At 40.1% G+C, this 19,502-nt stretch overlaps 2 protein-coding genes across 5 annotated transcripts; one reads left to right on the top strand and one right to left on the bottom strand.

Moving 5' to 3' along the window:
* Positions 1-2,231: 2,231 nt before the first annotated feature.
* On the bottom strand, positions 2,232-6,120 carry LOC126688410 (uncharacterized). 4 transcript variants are annotated; one of them, XM_050383090.1, is made up of 3 exons: positions 5,834-6,120; positions 4,835-4,901; positions 2,232-3,950 (listed from the first exon to the last, which is right to left on the bottom strand). In XM_050383090.1, the coding sequence occupies exon 3, from the start codon at positions 3,337-3,339 to the stop codon at positions 2,233-2,235; it is 1,107 nt and encodes a 368-aa protein (XP_050239047.1). In that variant the 5' UTR covers positions 3,340-3,950; positions 4,835-4,901; positions 5,834-6,120; the 3' UTR covers position 2,232. The 4 variants fall into 4 exon arrangements, with proteins under 4 accessions (XP_050239047.1, XP_050239046.1, XP_050239045.1 ...); XM_050383089.1 differs by having other exon boundaries at positions 2,232-3,930; positions 5,834-6,117; XM_050383088.1 differs by having other exon boundaries at positions 5,838-6,116.
* Positions 6,121-15,835: 9,715 nt separating this feature from the next.
* LOC126688409 (heat stress transcription factor A-5) lies at positions 15,836-18,803 on the top strand. Its single transcript, XM_050383086.1, has 2 exons — positions 15,836-16,325; positions 17,292-18,803. Exons 1-2 carry the CDS (start codon positions 16,092-16,094, stop codon positions 18,522-18,524), a joined length of 1,467 nt encoding a protein of 488 aa, XP_050239043.1. The 5' UTR covers positions 15,836-16,091; the 3' UTR covers positions 18,525-18,803.
* Positions 18,804-19,502: the final 699 nt, after the last annotated feature.

The following is a 19,502-nucleotide window of genomic DNA, read 5'->3' as shown; positions in this document are numbered from 1 at the left end:
CATTTTGGTACTACCTGGATGTACAGTATAGGGAGTACAATGAGCTTCTTCCATAATCTGTCTTTTCAACTCATTATCTGCTGGAACACACAATTTGGAACCATGCATTAAAACACCATCCTTACTAATGAGAAAACCAGGCATATTGCCATTAGCTGCTCTATCACGGATCTTAGCTAATTCTGGATCATTAAATTGAGAGGCCTTAATTTTATCCAATAGGGTAGGCTTCACAACCAGAGTGGAAAAACATGTACCTGAACCCCTGATCATAAACTCAATTCCCATCCGTTGTAAATCTGCCAAAATCTCTTTTTCAGTATTTAACAAGCAAGCTAAATGTCCCGAAGACTTTCTACTCAAAGCATCTGCCACCACATTTGCTTTGCCAGGATGATATTCAATGGAGCAATCATAGTCATTTATCAACTCCAACCATCTTCTTTGCCTAAGATTCAACTCTTTTTGTGTAAACAAATATTTGAGACTCTTGTGATCTGTGTATATCATACAAGGTTCACCATACAAATGGTGTCTCCAAATTTTAAGAGCAAAGACCACTGCTGCTAATTCTAAGTCATGAGTAGGATAATTCTGTTCATATGACTTTAGTTGTCTAGAGGCATAAGCTATTACCTTCCCTTGTTGCATGAGAACACATCCCAAACCTTTCTTAGAAGCATCACTGTATATCACAAAGCCTCCTGAACTTGAAGGTAAAGTAAGTACCGGAGCTGTAACTAGTCTCTGTTTTAACTCTTTAAAACTCTGCTCACATTTATCAGTCCATTCAAACTTCATTGCTTTCTTGGTTAAATTGGTTAGAGGCCCGGAAATCTTGGAGAAACCTTCTATAAATCTCCGATAATAACCAGCCAAGCCCAAGAAACTGCGAACCTCTAAGACAGTCTTTGGTCTTTCCCAACTCACTATAGCTTCAATCTTCTTTGGATCAACAGAAATTCCATCCTTTGATATCACATGTCCTAAGAAAGAAATCTGTGCCAGCCAAAATTCACACTTCTTTAGTTTGGCATAAAGTTGCTTATCCCTTAAAGTTTGCAATACAATCCGCAAATGCTTCTCATGATCTTCCTGACTTTTAGAGTATACTAAAATGTCATCAATGAATATCACCACAAACTGATCTAAGTAAGGCTAAAATACTCTATTCATTAAATCCATAAAAGCAGCTGGTGCATTTGTCAATCCAAAAGGCATCACAAGAAATTCATAATGACCATATCGGGTTCGAAAGGCAGTTTTCAGTATATCATCCTTCTTCACCTTCAGTTGATGATAGCCAGAACGCAAATCAATTTTTGAGAAAACTGATGCTCCTTGTAATTGATCGAATAAATCATCTATTCGGGGAAGGGGATATTTGTTCTTCACCGTTACCTTATTCAATTCCCGATAATCAATACAAAGTCTCAAACTCCCATCCTTCTTTTTAACAAACAGAATTGGTGCACCCCATGGCGAAACACTTGGCCTGATAAAACCCTTATCCAGCAGATCTTGTAGTTGCAATTTTAACTCTCTAAGTTCAGCTGGGGCCATTCTATAAGGAGCCTTAGATATAGGACCAATACCAGGCAAAAGTTCAATAGAGAATTCAACCTCTCTATCTGGAGGTAGGCCAGGTAACTCTTCTAGAAAAACATCAGGAAATTCCTTTACAATAGGAATATCTTCTAACTTCTCAGTTGTAGCTTCAGAGTTAATCATATATGCCAAAAAGCCACTACACCCCTTTTTAAGCATATTACTAGCTTGAAGAGCAGAAATTATACTCAATGGTTTAACCTTTCTATCTCCCTCAAAATAAAATTCAGATTGGCCAGGTATATGAAAAATCACACATTTCTCAAAACATTCTACAACTGCATGGTGAGTCGACAACCAATCCATACCCAAAATGGCATCAAAGTCATGCATATCTAACAATATTAAATCTGCAACTAACTCCCTACCGGCAATATTTATAACACAACTTCGATATACCCATTGAGCACACAAAATTACACCCGAAGGAGTAGACACCCATAGTTCACAATCCAGCAACTCAGGACTCATGTGTAACATATCAGCAAAGACAGGGGATACAAAAGAGTGTGAAGAGCCAGAATCAAATAAAACATGAGCAGCTTTAGAGCAAACATCGAGAGTACCTGATACCACATCCGGTGCTGCTTGTGCATCTTGTTCAGTGAGGGCAAAAACTCTTCCCTAGACCATTGGCCTCTTTTGTCCACTTCCAGCATTGGAGTTTCCCTTGCTAGGATTATTTGGGCAATCCCTAATAAAATGCCCAGGTTTGCCACAACGAAAACATGTATTGTTGGCAGCACGGCACTCCCCAAAATGAGGCCTTCCGCAATGGGCACATTTTTGTACAGCTCTTGGCGGGTACTTAGTGGTGTTCTTCTTAGAGGAGTTATGGGAAGATTTTCCTTTCCAGGGCTGATTAAATTTCACTGTCTTACCTTTATCTTGTTCCATTACTGCTTTCATTTTATTAGATTCTTGAATGTCTTCTTCTACAACTTCAGCAAGTGTAACCAAAGTCTTGTAGTCCTCAACTCGAGAAGTAGTTAAACGTTGTTTGATTTTGAAATTCAGCCCTTTGCGAAACTTCTTAACCCTTAAAGCCTCAGTAGAAACAAGGTGAGGAGCAAAACGAGACAACTCAGCAAACTTTGCTTCATATTGAGCAACCCCCATACTCCCTTGGACCAGTTCATTGAAATTTTCAGCTTGTTTATCTCTAAAGCGTTCTGTAAAATATTTCTCATAAAATTTCTTCACAAACTCTGCCCAACTAATCTGAGCATTATCATCCTTTCCTTCCAAGAGAAGTCTCTCTGCTGACTTCCACCATATTTCAGCAGGACCTTCAAACATGTATGTAGCATAATTCACCTTCTGAGAATTTGTGCATCCAAGGAATTTAAAGATCTTTTCCATTTTAAAAACCCAGCTTTCAGCTTCTAATGGATTTGTAGTCCCACTAAAAGAAGGAGGCCTTTGCTTAAGAAAAGCCTCTTGGGTAGAACCTTGGCTAGCTCCAGCTGGAGGATGGATATTAGCTGCCCTTTGGGCAATCTCCTCCAACACTTGGTTGCACACATTACTTATATCTGAAGCTTGCATCCTATTAAGAAACGACATCATACATGCTAGGATACCATTTTTATTATTAACATATTCATAATCATGAACATTATAATTTAAACTCAACATGTATGTGTGGTAAATTAGGCATGCAATCATACAAACATAGAGCACAAAAGAATTCACAAAACAAAATTTAAATGTCTCCGAAGAGATATGCATTTACTAATCTACCCAAGCTACCCTTTCTGACTTCTAACAACACTTACATCTATCTAAAAGTCTACAAAATCATAACCTATGCTCTGATACCACAACTGTCACGACCCAAACCTGTATTTCAGAGTTTAGAGCATGACCGGCATGTTAATATCAAGTTTACCTCAATATTAACACGAACCAACCTAAACTGAAGGTACATATCAAGAATTGTTTCTTGAATTCCTGCTTATTGTCTTGCATAAAAGCCAATATATACAAAAATGATGGCAACCCTGACATTTCATTTCCTTCAAACTTGGAAACAAATACCACCTGTCTGAAACTTAAGGTATTCAAGTAAAAATTTACATAGCTAAACGTTTAGCAAAACTCTTATTACAAACCTAACCCCAAAGACATACAACTGGGGTTCAAAACAAACTACAGTACCGAATTACATCTGTGCTCAAAGGATCAAGTACAACTTGATTCCTTCTGTACAACAAAAGAGCTAACTGCTATACAACAAAACTCTACATTCTAACAAAACGAGAAAACACAGAATCCTTGCCACCTCTAATACTCTCGCTGCTTCCAGGAAGAACCTGTGCACTGAAATATAATAGGGTGAGCTGCGAAGCCCAGTAAGGTTTTAAAGCTCCATGGGCCTTTAATAAGAATGCATGTAAATCAAATAGTTTATGGATATGCCAAATTTGATAAAATAGCCTTCATACTGTTCATATTGTTCTTAAAAGTAACTTAAGAACTTTCAGATGAGAATGCTTCATTTTTCTTTCATATAATAAATAAAATGACATAACAAGGAACTTAAATATAAGTCAGTAATCTTATCTTTGAATGGATCATCAAATACTTTATCATAACTTCTCATCAGATTTATAACACATTCAATATACCTTTTACATAATTTCTAAATAGCTTTATACCTCATTTATAATACAGATTAGTTAATCCAATTGTAAGTCTGTCACTACTTTGGGAGGCTTCCAGCACAGAGTGCCGGGCATCCAACATTCCCCACAATGCCAGGTAATTCCGGAATCATATCATAATACATACTTTCAACCATGGGGGTAGGTTGACATCCTCCACAAGTTGGTTGTTACCAACAAGGGCGGGTACAGCAGAGCCAGTCCCACTTTTAATGGCCAATCAGAATTTCCATGGAAATGCCAGTACTATAACCCCTACTGGCTGAGTTCAGAACATAACAATGGAATAACCCGAAACTACATTTTTCTGATAACTTTGCTTTTACATAAATGTTTCACAAAGTAGCATATCCACTTCGTTTTTAAATAATATGTTCGTGATATATATCATAGCATCAATATGCTAAAACTATTATGTATGTAACATTGAATAACTCACGAACACGTATTTTACTTAAATCATGCATATACGTAATATCTCTAATTAAGAGCTTTAATACATAATATTTTTCTAAATAAATTTTTATGCTTATCAAAAGCACATGTCACAAGTCCCTTACCTGAAAACAGATGGCGCGAGAGATTGTACACGAGGAGCTCAGGTGTCCGTGTTCTCGTTCTCGCCACCTAAATGAAAAGAACCAAAACTTATTATGGACCAACTCTTCCTAATATATAAACTTATACCTCAATCACAACCTAACTCTCAAACTCTAGAAAATCCTAATTCCCATCACATAAAGTTTCCCCAAAACATATATTACAATCATCAAACATATATTGCAGCCAAACCATAGAAAAACCAATCCATAAAATTTATATATGCTTCAAACATACCAAAGGATGAGCGTATTAAATTATAGCTCAAAGCATACACCCTAACTTGAGAATTAAATCCACAAAGTTAGGTGTAGCATATATTGTTCACTGCTCATTACAGCCACGTATGCTCCATTTGTAAAATACAAACGGGCTGTCCACAGACCTCCAATTGTCATGAAATTTTACAGGACTACTCCCCTGTATGTCCAGTATAAATCATAAAAATTTCGGAGTCAAAACATTAACCCATGATTTACTAAAAATCACACAAGACAGTAAACTCAAATCTGTCCTGACAGAATTTCTTGCAACTTTCAAATTAAACCACTAATTTTATGTTCATCCAAATACTGTGAGACCACTTCTATAACAATCATCTGTGTCTTAGAATTCATAAAAACTACTCCTTGCATCCTAACTCACAAAATACAATTTAATACAGAATTTTCTTGTAGTGAACATCAAATCTGTCACAGAGTCAGTTTCAGTACATATTCTTACAAAATCATCAACAAATAGCAATAGGTCTTAATTTCGTTTGGATATTTTTATACCTATAGTATACATATTAAAATACCCTAATAAGCATTCAATAGACCACAATATCATCAATATTTCAAGTAACTAAAACAGAATCACCCATTCAACTTCCAGAAACAGAGTAGAGAACAAAGAGGGAAAATAAGCAAACAAATTTTACTATCCAAATACACAAAATCAGATGAGGTTTAACTTACTTACCCACACACTTTGAAGATAAAATCTTAGGGTTAATTGTCTAATTTCTTCTTCAAAGAAACTAGAATTTTTGGTGAGAAAGGAAGGGAGAGATGTTGCCGTGTAAGGAAGGAAGAAGAAAGAAGAACAAAGAAAGGGGAAATAGAGAAAGAAGAAAAGCAGCTGCTGGACTTCAGAAGCAGCCAAGAAAATCAGAAAAGCAAGAAGACTTTTGGGGCTTGGGTACGTGTATGGCTAGGGAGAAACAAATATCACAAACACCTTTTCCCATTTTTCTTGCATTCACACACACACATATAAATATATATATATATATATATATATATATATATATATATATATATATATATATATATAAACTTTGCATTCACACTTACTACAAAGAATAAATAACACATTACCCACACACACATATATATATCCTTAATTTTATAAAGTTATATCTAACACATTAAAATGGCATATATGTTCTATAATATAACAAAATCAAAGTTTCATGCACTTAAAAGTAATTAAAATAATGACATGCATATAAACTCATAAAATTAATTAGGCAATTAGGTTGGGGTGTTACAGTTGGTCACCCCCAAAGGACTGATCAGGCTGCCCGTGTAGTCAGGTACAGATGTGGTGGAGGTGGACTTTATTTTCGTAGATGTTTTTTCTCCGTATACGACTATTGTGGGCAGACCTTGGCTTCACACCCTTAAAGCGGTCTCGTCCACTCTGCATTAGAAGGTGAAGTACCCATCCGGAGACCAAGTGTTGGAAATAGTAGGGAATCAGGCGGCTGCTCGGCAATGCCTAGTAGCGGCTATACAGCATCGGCCAGAAGCAGAAACCTCGGCTACGGCCGACAATGAGTTATAGCAGTTAAAGTCTCCAGTATCAGGCTTAGACGTACCAGCGAATGGGGTAGAGTACGAAGATCTGGAGAAGGTAGTTGTTGCTGGCGATCCGGAAAAATTCTTCCAGGTTGGGGCCAAATTGCCTTTGCCCGAGAAGGCGAGGTTGCTGGAATTCCTCTGAGCCAATGTGGACATTTTTGCATGGAACCCGTATGAGGCCCCAGGGGTGGACCCGAATTTCATTTGTCATCGACTCAATGTGAATCTCGTCGTTATGCCCAGGAGGCAACCTCCTCGGCGACCATTGAAGGAACACGTCGAGGTGGTCAGATGTGAAGATGCCAAGCTCAAATAGGTTGGGACTATCAACGAAGTTTTCTATCCTCAATGGTTGGCCAATACGGTGGTAGTAAAAAAGAAGACGGGAAAATGGCGGGTGTGCGTCGACTTCACGGATCTCAATAAGGCTTGCCCCAAGGATCCATTTCCCATGCCGAAGATCGACCAGTTGGTGGACGCAACCGTGGGACACCCTAGGATGAGTTTCTTGGATGCCTTCCACAAGTATTACCAAATACCGCTGGCCGCCGACGATCAGGAAAAGACTGCTTTTGTGACCCCGATTGGGGATTACCATTACAAGGTGATGCCCTTCGGCTTGAAAAATGCTGGATCTACCTACCAACGCATGATGATGAAGATGTTTGAGCCGCAACTGGGTAGAAATATTGAAGTTTACATCGATGATATGGTTGTGAAAAGTAAAGTGGCGTCCGAACATGTGGAAGACCTCACGAGTATCTTCGGGATACTGAGAAAACATAAGTTACGCTTGAATGCTTCAAAGTGCTCATTTGGTGTCGGTTCCAGGAAGTTCTTGGGGTACATGGTGACCCATAAAGGAATTGAGGTGAACCCAGACCAGATTAAGGCCATTAAGGATTTGCAAGCACCTCGGAATCCAAAAGAAATGCAGAAACTGACTGGGATGACTGCTGCATTGAATCGATTCATCTCCAGGTCGGCTGAGAGGTGTCGTCCTTTTTTCCGCCTATTACATAAGTAGCAAGGATTTGAATGGACCGAGGAGTGTGCGGTAGCGTTCCGGCAGTTGAAAGAATACCTGTCCAGGCCATCTATGATGTCTAGCCCTAAGGTGGATGAGGTGTTGTTTGCTTATCTGGCGGTTGCCCCTCATGCAGTTAGTTTCGTCTTGATACGAGAAGACAATGGCGTCCAAAGGCCAGTTTATTATGTAAGTAAATCCCTCCATGAGGCCGAGGTGAGGTATTTGTCATTAGAAAAAGCCATATTAGCGGTGGTCCATGCAACACGCAAACTTCCGCACTACTTTCAAGCCCATACTGTGGTTATCTTGACCCAACTGCCTCTTAAGTCCATACTCCGAAGTGCTGACTACACTGGGAGAATTGCTAAGTGAGGCACGATTCTGGGTGCTTTCGATATTAAATACATGCCTCGCACCTCTGTGAAAGGTCAAGTCCTTGCCAATCTGGTGGCTGAGTTCGCCGAATGCCCAGAAGAAGTTAATATGAAACAAGGTCACATGGATGAAAAATCGGTTGGCCTAATATCCGCACACGGGGGGTCATTTTGGAGGGTGTACGTGGATGGGGCCGCAAACCAACAGGGAGCAGGATTGGGATTGGTGTTGATATCCCCTGGGGACGTCATCATCGAGAAGTCGTTAAGATTGGGGTTCTCGGCTACTAACAATGAATCAGAATACGAAGCTTTGATAATGGGAATGAGTATGGTCCAAAAAATGGGTGGAAAGGCAGTGAAATTATTCTCAGACTCCAGATTGGTAGTCGGCCAGGTGAGAAGGGAGTTGGAGGCTTGGGATCCAAGGATGCAAGGGTATCTCGACCGAGTTAAGCGTCTGCAGGCGAAGTTTGAGTCTTTCGACTTATTGCATATTCCACGAGGTGAAAATACACACGCTGATTCCTTGGCAACCCTCGCCACCTCCTCAGTGCCGAATTTTCCTCGGGTGATTATCGTTGAAGACCTGTGTACCCCCACCTCACCAGAAAAGGAGGTTTGCCAAATCAATCAAGCTAGTCTGTCGCCAAACTGGATGGATCCCATATTAAAATTTCTTGAAAGTGACATATTGCCCGAAGATAAGGTGGAGGCTGAGAAAATACGAAGGAACGCTCCTCGGTACTGGTTATCTGCAGATAAAAAGTTATACAAACGGTCCTTTTCGGGGCCATACCTGCTCTGTGTGTCTCCTGAGACAGCAGAGTCAATCCTGGAAGAATTATATGAGGGCATTTGTGGAAGCCATACAGGAGGAAGGTCTCTATCATGTCGAGCCATCACACAAGGATATTGGTGGCCAAAAATGCGGAAGGAAGCGCAGGAGTACGTTAGGAAATGCGATCAGTGTCAAAGGTATGCTCCAAATATCCATCAGCCGGGAGGAGTTCTTAATCCTCTCTCTAGCCCTTGGCCCTTTGCCCAATGGGGGCTGGACATTGTCGGCCCTTTTCCCAAAGCCATAGGAAATAATAAGTACCTGCTGGTCGGCACAGACTACTTCACTAAATGGGTCGAAGCTGAGCCCTTGGCGAATATCAGAGACGTAGACGTGAAGAAGTTTATTTGGAGGAACATTGTTACGCGATTTGGAGTTCCCCGTACTCTTGTCTCAGATAATGGACTCCAATTTGATAGCAATGCCTTTAGGGAATATTGTTCAGAACTGGGTATAAGAAACAGATATTCCACTCCGGCTTATCCACAAGGCAATGGGCAGGCTGAAGCTGTTAACAAAGTAATATTCAATGGGCTTAAGAAGAGACTGGATGACGCGAAAGGGAAGTGGATGGAAGAGCTGCCACATGTGCTTTGGACGTATCGGACAACACCCCGACGTTCAACAGGGGAAACTCCCTTTTCCATGACCTATGGGGCAGAGGCCGTTATTCCCCTAGAAACTGGATTCCCAACGTTAAGGACCAGTACATTCTCTTCGGATACTAATGATGCGATGTTGGAGAAAAGTTTGGACCTGATTGAAGAACGGAGGGAGAGCGCGATGGTTCAACTGGCTTACTACCAACATAAACTCAAGTAGGGCTATGATAGTAATGTGAAGATGAGGCCATTGACTGTAGGAGATTTGGTGCTGAGGAAAGTTCTGGGGGCCACCAAGAATCCAAATTGGGGAAAATTGAGACCTAATTGGGAGGGGCCATATTGAATCACTTCTGTAGCGGGAATAGGAGCCTATTATCTGGAAGACGTAGATGAAAAAGTCGTACTTCACCCTTGGAATGTAAATAATCTCAAGATGTATTATTATTAATAAAAGTATTTCAATTCAAATACTTCTTTTAATTTACGTCAACCATACATCTTGTACTCCTACGTCGTATGATGTATATTGAAATGTTAAACAGAAACTAAGTTATGCCAGGTCCTCGAATCACAAACTTGGTGGAAATTAACGTCCTATGATGTATATTGAAATGTTAAATAGAAACTAAGTTATGCCAGGTCCTTGGATCGCAAACTTGGTGGAAATTAACATCCTATGATGTATATTGAAATGTTAAACAGAAACTAGGTTATGCCAGGTCCTCGGATCGCAAACTTGGTGGAAATTAACGTCCTATGATGTATATTGAAATGTTAAACAGAAACTAGGTTATGCCAGGTCCTCAAATCGCAAACTTGGTGGAAATTAACGTCCTATGATGTATATTGAAATGTTAAACAGAAACTAAGTTATGCTAGGTCCTCGGATCGCAAACTTGGTGGAAATTAACGTCCTATGATGTTTATTGAAATGTTAAACAGAAACTAGGTTATGCCAGGTCCTCAGATCGCAAACTTGGTGGAAATTAACGTCCTATGATGTATATTGAAATGTTAAACAGAAACTAAGTTATGCCAGGTCCTCAGATCGCAAACTTGGTGGAAATTAACGTCCTATGATGTATATTGAAATGTTAAACAGAAACTAAGTTATGCCAGGTCCTCAGATCGCAAACTTGGTGGAAATTAATGTCCTATGATGTATATTGAAATGTTAAACAGAAACTAAGTTATGCCAGGTCCTCGGATCGCAAACTTGGTGGAAATTAACATCCTATGATGTATATTGAAATGTTAAACAAAAACTAGGTTATGCTAGGTCCTCGGATCACAAACTTGGTGGAAATTAACGTCCTATGATGTATATTGAAATGTTAAACAGAGACTAAGTTATGCCAGGTCCTCGGATCGCAAACTTGGTGGAAATTAACGTCCTATGATGTATATTGAAATGTTAAACAGAAACTAAGTTATGTCAGGTCCTCGGATCGCAAACTTGGTGGAGATTAACGTCCTATGATGTATATTGAAATGTTAAACAGAAACTAGGTTATGCCAGGTCCTCGGATCGCAAACTTGGTGGAAATTAACATCCTATGATGTATGTTGAAATGTTAAATAGAAACTAAGTTATGCCAGGTCCTCGGATCGCAAACTTGGTGGAAATTAACGTCCTATGTTATGTATTGAAGTGTTAAGCAGTAACTAAGTTGTGATAGATCTTCTAATCACAAACTTAACGGGAAATAACGCCCTGTAACACTCATTGGGGAATCAAAGAGAGATCTTAGGACGTAAGTCGGCGTACAATCAAGGTACTAAATTGCAATTGATTAGAAAGAATACGCGCATATCAAAAACGTCTCCCTAAGACCCTGTTGTATTAATGTTTATTGCCTATTGCTGATTATCGATTGACGATGTGTGTTAGTAAAATTGTCCTATACAAGCAAAAAGTAGTTGAAATAAACCTATCCAAATTACAATAACAAAGTGAACGAGTACAAAAATAACATAAAGTAGTAAAAGTGGTAGGAAAATGAGCAAGGAAGTTCCCTACTAAATGTCTAGTTAAGCTACAAAACAAGTTCTACTTTTTCAATTTCAATTGGATCTTTGGGTTCTGGCTAGCGGGTATGTCTGCCTCCGAAGGGGTGATTCCCTCTTTGGCTTTGGTAATGCCCCCGGTTGGTAGAACTATGGAGTCCAAATCCCGTTGAAAACCTTGGAAGGCCGTCTCTACCTCCGAAGCGGTGGTGGTCTTGTCTGGGGAAGCTCCTGGAGGGGAGAGTCCCTCTTTAGCTAATTCCGGCTGACTACGGGGAGGAAAACTGTGAGGCGAAACCTCTTCGTTGAGGTTAATAACTAAAGAGGGAGTATCAGCCTGATGGGGTAGAAGAACTGAGGGGCGGATCGCCTCGGGATAGAATACGTTCTCTGGCTTACGTAACTTAGATGAGGCTTCAACCCCAACACCGTTAAGAGCCTCGCTCCAAGTTCTTGCGCAGTAGATACGGCATACCTCCGGAACCTCAGCTCTCAAAGCCTTCTCAGTTTCAGCTATCCCAATCTCGTAGCCTCTCTGCTCAGCTTCGTTCATTGCCTGTTCGGCATCAATCTTTGCTTTCTTCGCTTGCTCCTTGGACTCTTCAGCTTGCTCCCTTAGCTTCTGAGTTTCCTCTAGGTGCTTCCTAAGAACTAGGACTTGCTCTTGAGTCTTCTTTAGCTCGGCATTCGCCTCCTGCAGAAGTTTCCCTTAGTTCTCGGCCTGCTTTTGGTAGCCTTCTAATGCCGACTCGGCGCTCTTGCGAGCTTGCTCTTCGGCCTGTAACTTTTTCTTTGCATCGGCTAAGTCCTGTTCGAATTTGGACAAGGTTTGTACAGCCGTTGTCCGTCTTTTTCTCTCATCGTCTAGCTGATCGGAACAAGCGTTGAGCATCTCATCTAGCTTGAAAGTATTTTGGATGATCTGTAGGAAAAATGTTAACACTATAGTCAATAAAAAGTGCATATTGATGAGTAACAGTCACAGAATGAGAAAGATAAAAGTTAGCTCCTTACCATGCCCAAATATCGTTTGTTGTCGAGGACAAGTTCATTCTTCCTCATGTTCTTTATTTCGGCCATATCTTTTGGGAGCAATAAGGCTTCCTCTATGGCCGAGGCTACATGACACCCTATGCAGACTGTTAAAGTCCCTTATAGATGCATCATCTCGCAAGAGCTCCCCACCGTGCATAGGTGCTGGCAACCATGCTTGCGATTCAGGATGTTGGGAGTCAGATTTCTCCTGGCCCCGCGCGGCTTGGTGCTTGGTTTTCTGTTGCTTTGCAGCTCGATGGGCATCCTCCTCTCGAGTTGGATGAGACTTGCTCGTGTCTGCCACATCTTTGCCCTTCTGTTCCCTGCGCCTTTTCTGCTCGGCAGCGTTAGAAAGCGCTGGTTGTGGTGATGGCCGAGGAGGTTGGCGAGGAGCAGGAGGAGGAGACCTAGCTGGAAGAGATGAAGCCTGGGATGGTATTGTTTTTGCAGGCGCACTCTTTCCCGGCTGACCTTCCATCAGCTCCAGCAAGCTTTTCTGGGGTTTTCTTTGTATCCCCATCTCGTCAGGATCTTCCTCGGGGCTTGTGGGTTGATCAAAAATCCCGAAATCGTTCGAGGACTCAGGTACTGCTACAACCATTTCCTCGCCTTTCTCCTTTTTCTTTCTCCCTTTTATTTCCTTTTCCCTAAGGGAAGGTAAGGATGAAGAAGTTCCCGCCGAGACGCTGGCTACGAAAAGAGGCTCTATGCGAGGTATGTACTGGGGAAGCGGAATACCCTCTGGAACAATGAACCCTTCGTAGGCAACACTGATACGGTGAAGCCAAGGATCGCATGCTCTAATCACGCACTTCGGCGCCTGAAAAGCAAAAGAAAGGGGTTTATAGCCGAGAATTAAGTGTGCTGCTCGGAGCTGACCATCAGCCTCATTCACGTATATTTCGGCCTTCAATAACTTATCCAGGCTCGCCTTATTGACTAACCTAAGATTGGGCTTTATGTAGCGTCTATCTGCAAAACCGTTGAGTCGAGGGTGAAAATTGTAGGAGACAAAAATAATGAAAAAGAAAAAAGTAAACGAAATGTGTTCGCGAACTAAATAGTATAGATCTATGACTACGCACCCACCTGGTGTTCCCTCTACTGTCGGGCAAGGCAAACCATCGTGCCATTCCCCAGAGAGAATAAGGAAATCCTCCTTTAGGTTTTTGTTTGAAGTGGGAAGGCACTGAATTAGCCTTACCTCAGGATATCTCGACTTGAGATAATATCCCTGGCCAGTTAAGTGATGGAGGTTGTACACCCAATTCACATCATGATGGGTTAGCTTTAAGTCCATTCTCTTATTCAGAGCGTCTATACTTCCCAGGACCCTAAACATGTTTGGAGCACACTGGGTGGGGGATAGCCTAAAGAAATTGAGGTAACTCCTAGTAATACTACCCATGGGGATAGTCATCCCGCCCTCTATAAAGGCAATCATGGGAATAACTACTTCTCCAGTTTGTCTGGCATCAACCCATTCCCATTGGGCTGCGTACCTCATCCTTACCGTTGAGGGGATTTTATACTTAGAGCGAAAGTTTCTAATACCTTCCTCGGATTCAACGAGACATCAAAATGGATTCTTTTGTTTCCCCATTTTTCTAAAAGACTTAGCAGAGAAGACTGTTGGGTTTGAAATAAAAGTGGTAAAAACTTCGAGAAAACTTATAGGTTCAAAGGGAGGACCTCGGACAAAGTACGATTATTTGTAGTCGCCAGGAAAATAACGAAAATAGGGAAAGGCAGGTTCAATGTATGAACTCTGGAACCACGTAATCATCAAAGGTAAGGTACAGGGTTAATTTGAGAACGCTTTTGTAGTCGTATGAGGATTGTGAGCGGTAAAAGTTCCCACTCACAAAATAAGGGAGGCCCTCTGCCGTTTGATTTAAATCTCACCATCGAACGTGGGAGACAAGGGCATTGCCAAAATTTAATGCTGCCAAAATCGGGATGCTGAAGCGTCAGGGGCATGCCCCAAAACATGCATAGGTACGGGCTTATGACGTCAAAATCCACCTTCTCTCCCGAAGGGTCTAAAAGTAGGATTTTGAAGGGCTATTGTGGGGGCCAGCCAATCAACAGGCCCATTAAGGTCAGGATCGTTGGGCCTGCGGCCTATCCAAGGATGGACATCCGTCCGAGGAGGCCAGGTCAGGTCATAAGGTTAATTACCGAAGGAGGGTGATGGACAATATCACGAAAGTAGAGTTTCGTGTTCGTCCGAGGACGCCATACTCCTCGGCATTATGCGTCCGAGGACGATCAGGACGCGGTCTTATTACAACCAGACCTAGGAATTACGTCACCACTAAAGATGGGATAACAGACCAAGGGTAAGAAAGAAAAGGCGAACAAATATCTATAACTACAGCTGCCTCCGCATTAATTATCTCTCAACTAACTCTCTGGCCGTATTAATGTGGAGGTGATACTTGAACAGTAAGGAGGCAACCTTACAGCTGCCCATAGGAAGTTCCAGGAGGTGCTAGATGGGACAGAAAGAAATCCCCCAAACCCAACCTACACGTGTGTGGTGAGGATGGAACACAGAAGGTGGTATATAAACTGAAAGAAGAACATGCAAGGGGGGGATCAGAACAAAAAAGAAAAGAAAGAAAAGCATAGACTGAAGAAGGAGAACGTAAAAAGCAAAAGAACTTTATCGATTACCAAAAGGAAACGATCGTTGTACCAGCTCTGAGCCTTCAATATACGTGAGGGTGAACCTTTTCATTCCAAAAAAGTTAATCTAGTTCTTAAACACCCACGCTTTACAAATTATACTGTTTGGGCCTATTTACGTGCGAACCCAATATCGTTTTGGGTCGTTACAAATCGAGTCCTTACAAGATCTATATTTGAATTTTTTTACTTTGATATGAATTTAGGTGAGAAATACTATGTGCACAATGTTTTCACAACAATTTTCAAACAAATCTTATATGGTAAATTGTTATTGATTAACAAAAAAGTAATTTTATTAGTAGATCCAAATTAGAACAAGTAATGCTTTCTCAAAAAAAAAAAAAAATAGAACAAATAATGACTTATCATTTAGAATTTGTTGTGAAAATATTGTAGATATAAACATTTTTAATTGAAAAATAATTTTATTTTAATATTTTTATAAAGATATTTTAGAATGGACAATGTAACTAGAAAATAAAAAAACAACCTACGGAAGGAAAGAAAAACCAAACCGTAGAGTTGAAGGAAAAAGAAGGAAAGCAAGCAGTAAGGAGAGTCAACAGGTCTAACTTAAGGACCCCGCGGGTACAGCGTACAGGTTTTACCACCGTCTCATCTATCTATCTATCTATCTGTCTATCACAGACAACTCACTCCTAGTAATTATAGAAGAAGTAGTCAATTCAATTCTAAACTTTCTCTCTCTTTGTCTCTGGGTTGGGTTGCCAATTTGGACCTTAAGCATAGAATACTCAATATTCAATAGTCCCTCCCGGAAAGGATGGACGGAGCTCCAACGACTAGTGGAAGCGGAGGAGGTGGTGGTGGTCCGGCGCCGTTTCTGATAAAGACGTACGAGATGGTGGATGACTCGACGACGGATGAGATCGTGTCGTGGAGCTCCAACAAGAATAGCTTTGTCGTTTGGAATCCTCCTGAGTTCGCCCGTCTCCTCCTCCCTACCTATTTCAAGCACAACAACTTCTCCAGCTTCATCCGCCAACTCAATACCTATGTAACTCTCTTTCTCTCTCTCCTCTTTTTTTTTTTTTTTTTTTTTTTTAATTATTTAAATTATTGAATTTAGATCTTCCTCATGTATGGATTTTGTGCTGGCTTTGCAGCTCAATTGCTCCTTTTATTTATTTATTTATTGTTTGGCTTATCACAACTTTATAATAGCAATATCCCATCTTTCTTTTCAACTATTGATTCTCTTACATGTATTAATTTGATAAGAAACCTTCGGAATATGTTTCGTTGTTTTGTTGGATTAATTTGATAAGATAGTCTTCCAATCAAGTTACATGAGATGGGTTTTTTTCTTTTTTCTTTTTTTCCCTTGGGGAGATAGGGTGGAGGCGTTCTTCAAACCTTGGTGCACTTAATTTGTAAGGGCTTTACAGGAGTGGGAGCAATAGGTCCCTTTTGGCTTTTTTGGGTCTTCCAGGAGGGGAAAAAGTTACAAGGTTTTTGGGACTATAGGATAGGATGCTATGGAGTTGTGGAGAGCCTTTGAAGTTTGAAGTGAATTCCTACTACTACAAGTTTCTCAAGGGACGAGAATGCTAGTGCTTTTGTTGAAAGAAAATTTGTTTTACTCAAAAACCGTTATGCTCTAATTGGACATTAAAGTTGGAGAAAGAAATTTATTGAGGGGATTGGAAGAGGGCCTCCTTTTTTGAATTAGTTATTTGGTTAGGGCTTGACTGTAACTCTCGACCACTTGATTGTTCTTCTTGATTGAATGCTCTTTTCTCAACCATTTTTTTCTTTTTCTTTTTCTTCTTTATTTTTTTATTTTTTTATTTTTTTATTTTTAATTTTTTTTTTGTAAACTGCAATCTTCCTAAAAGCTTAAATAGTTACAAAATGGTGAACTTTTTTACAAATTTGCAAAACTTTTTGGCAAAGAATTTTTGAGGTTTTACATGGAAAATGAGAGGTAATTAGGAATATTTCATTGTGATTTTGTGACCAGGGATTTCGAAAGATTGATCCTGAGAAATGGGAGTTTGCTAATGAAGATTTCATGAAAGATCAAAAGCATCTTCTTAAAAATATCCACCGCAGAAAACCTATTCACAGTCATAGTCACCCACAAGGTTCTATGATGGATCCAGAGAGAGCAGCTTTTGAAGAAGAGATAGAGAGGCTTGCACGTGAGAAAGCTTCACTCGAGGCAAATATTTTAAGGTCAAAACAGCAGCGGTCAGCTGCAAAGCTTCAGTTTGAAGACCTAAAGCAACGAGTGGATAGTATGGAGCAGAGGCAGGAGAGTTTGCTGACCTTCTTAGACAAGGCTCTTCAAGATCCTACTTTTGCTGAAATTCTCGCTCGGAAGATTGAGTCTATGGATTTCTCAGCATACAATAAGAAAAGGCGACTGCCTCAAGTTGATCAGTCACCACCTGTTATGGAAAATAGTTTTGTGGATAACAATAGCAGTTCTAGACCAGAGTTTGGGAATGTGTTTCACCAAGACTTCTCAAGTAAGCTGAGATTGGAATTATCACCCTCTGTTTCAGACATTAACTTGGTTTCACATAGTACACAGAGTTCCAATGAAGATGGAGATAGTCCACAGAGGAAAATATCTGGAGAACCAAAAGGTGTGCAGATGAGAACTGAAGGATTTGTATTTCCACCTGAAACATTAGACCTTTCAGATACAGGTGCATCGTTTACTCTTAAAATGGATTCTACCTTCTCACGAAAATTGCCAACCAATGAAAACCCAAGGCTGCAGCACCCATTGCAGCCAAGTTTGACATCTAATGAAGAAGGTGATGGTCATATTTCCTGCCATTTAAATCTAACTCTGGCATCTTCTCCATTGCAAATCAACAAAAGTCCTTATTCAGCTAGGATGCCCCAAGTAGCTGAGGAAACTGGCAAATCTCCAAATTCAAAGTCTAATACCAATAGTAAAGAATCTGATACTACAGATTTTCCAAAGAGCATAAATCTTGCTGGTGACACAACTTTGTCATCCTCTCAACGGGCTTCAAATAACAATCAAGTGCCTGCAGCTGCTCCAGTTAGAGTAAATGACGTATTTTGGGAGCAGTTCCTAACTGAAAGACCAGGTTGTTTGGACAATGAAGAGGCAAGTTCTACATATAGGGCAAACCCATATGATGAGCAAGATGATGGAAGATCAAGCCTTGGAATGTCTAGAAACGCTAAGAACATGGAGCAGCTCACCCTTTGAGCATTGATCTTGTCATATGCCCGGTGAAAGGTTACTGAAGGCTTCTCCATTCTTCCATGCTTTGTAAGATTCACAATTGATAAGTTACATGGTAACTTGACCCGTTGTTGGTTTGAATAAGTTCATACCAAACTGCTAAATGTTCTTGATACATGCTGGTTATCATCTATGGCAGTGCCATCGTCATGAAAGGACTTCATTTATAGTGTGGCATTGACACATAAAATGTAAAGACAAAATATATGGTTGTATAATATAGATCTTAATACTTTTTTTTTTTTTTTTTTTAGTTATAACAATGGAAAAGTAAGAATTTGAACCCTAGTTTACCTAATAAAGGATAGCAGACAACCTACTGAGCTACAACATTCATGGGCATATAAATTTTCTACTTTTTATTTAGAAAAATTATATTCATTTTTTTTTTCAAGCATTAGTCATATATTGCAGCTTTATATTGGCTGTGTCAAACTTATTTTAATTATTTTTTTCGTAGGTGTATCCAAACGTAACTTATAAATTATAATCATAATCATAAATTTACAAAGTTCATATGACTGAGAAAAGAACTGCAGACTGTGTCAAACTTATAATCATAATCTGCTCTATCGGACATAGGAAATTAACATTTTTTTTTAATGGCATTCCAATGATGGTGTGGTAGGGACCAGTAGTCTTTACCCACCATTCTCTCTCTCTCTCCCCATCTAATCTTTTGTTTTTCTTTGAAGAGCAACAAAACCGCAAATTACTGAAAATGAGTAAAAATCTTACTTCTATTGGTAAAATAGTAATAAGACTTTCCCTGGATTTTTCTCGTCATACTCATTTCAAACAGATCGAAATCCACAAGCCTAGGAGATGAACTCCTTCCATTGTGTTCTCTTACAAATTGGGGTAAATAACCATCTTTTAAATCTTATCTTCGCTCATTTCTAGACAAACTATCTAAATATGATTTCCACTCTCTCAAGACTT

The sequence above is a fragment of the Quercus robur genome, chromosome 6 (assembly GCF_932294415.1).
Source record: "Quercus robur chromosome 6, dhQueRobu3.1, whole genome shotgun sequence".
Taxonomy (NCBI): domain Eukaryota; kingdom Viridiplantae; phylum Streptophyta; class Magnoliopsida; order Fagales; family Fagaceae; genus Quercus; species Quercus robur.
This window is presented reverse-complemented; position numbering and strand designations above follow the sequence as displayed.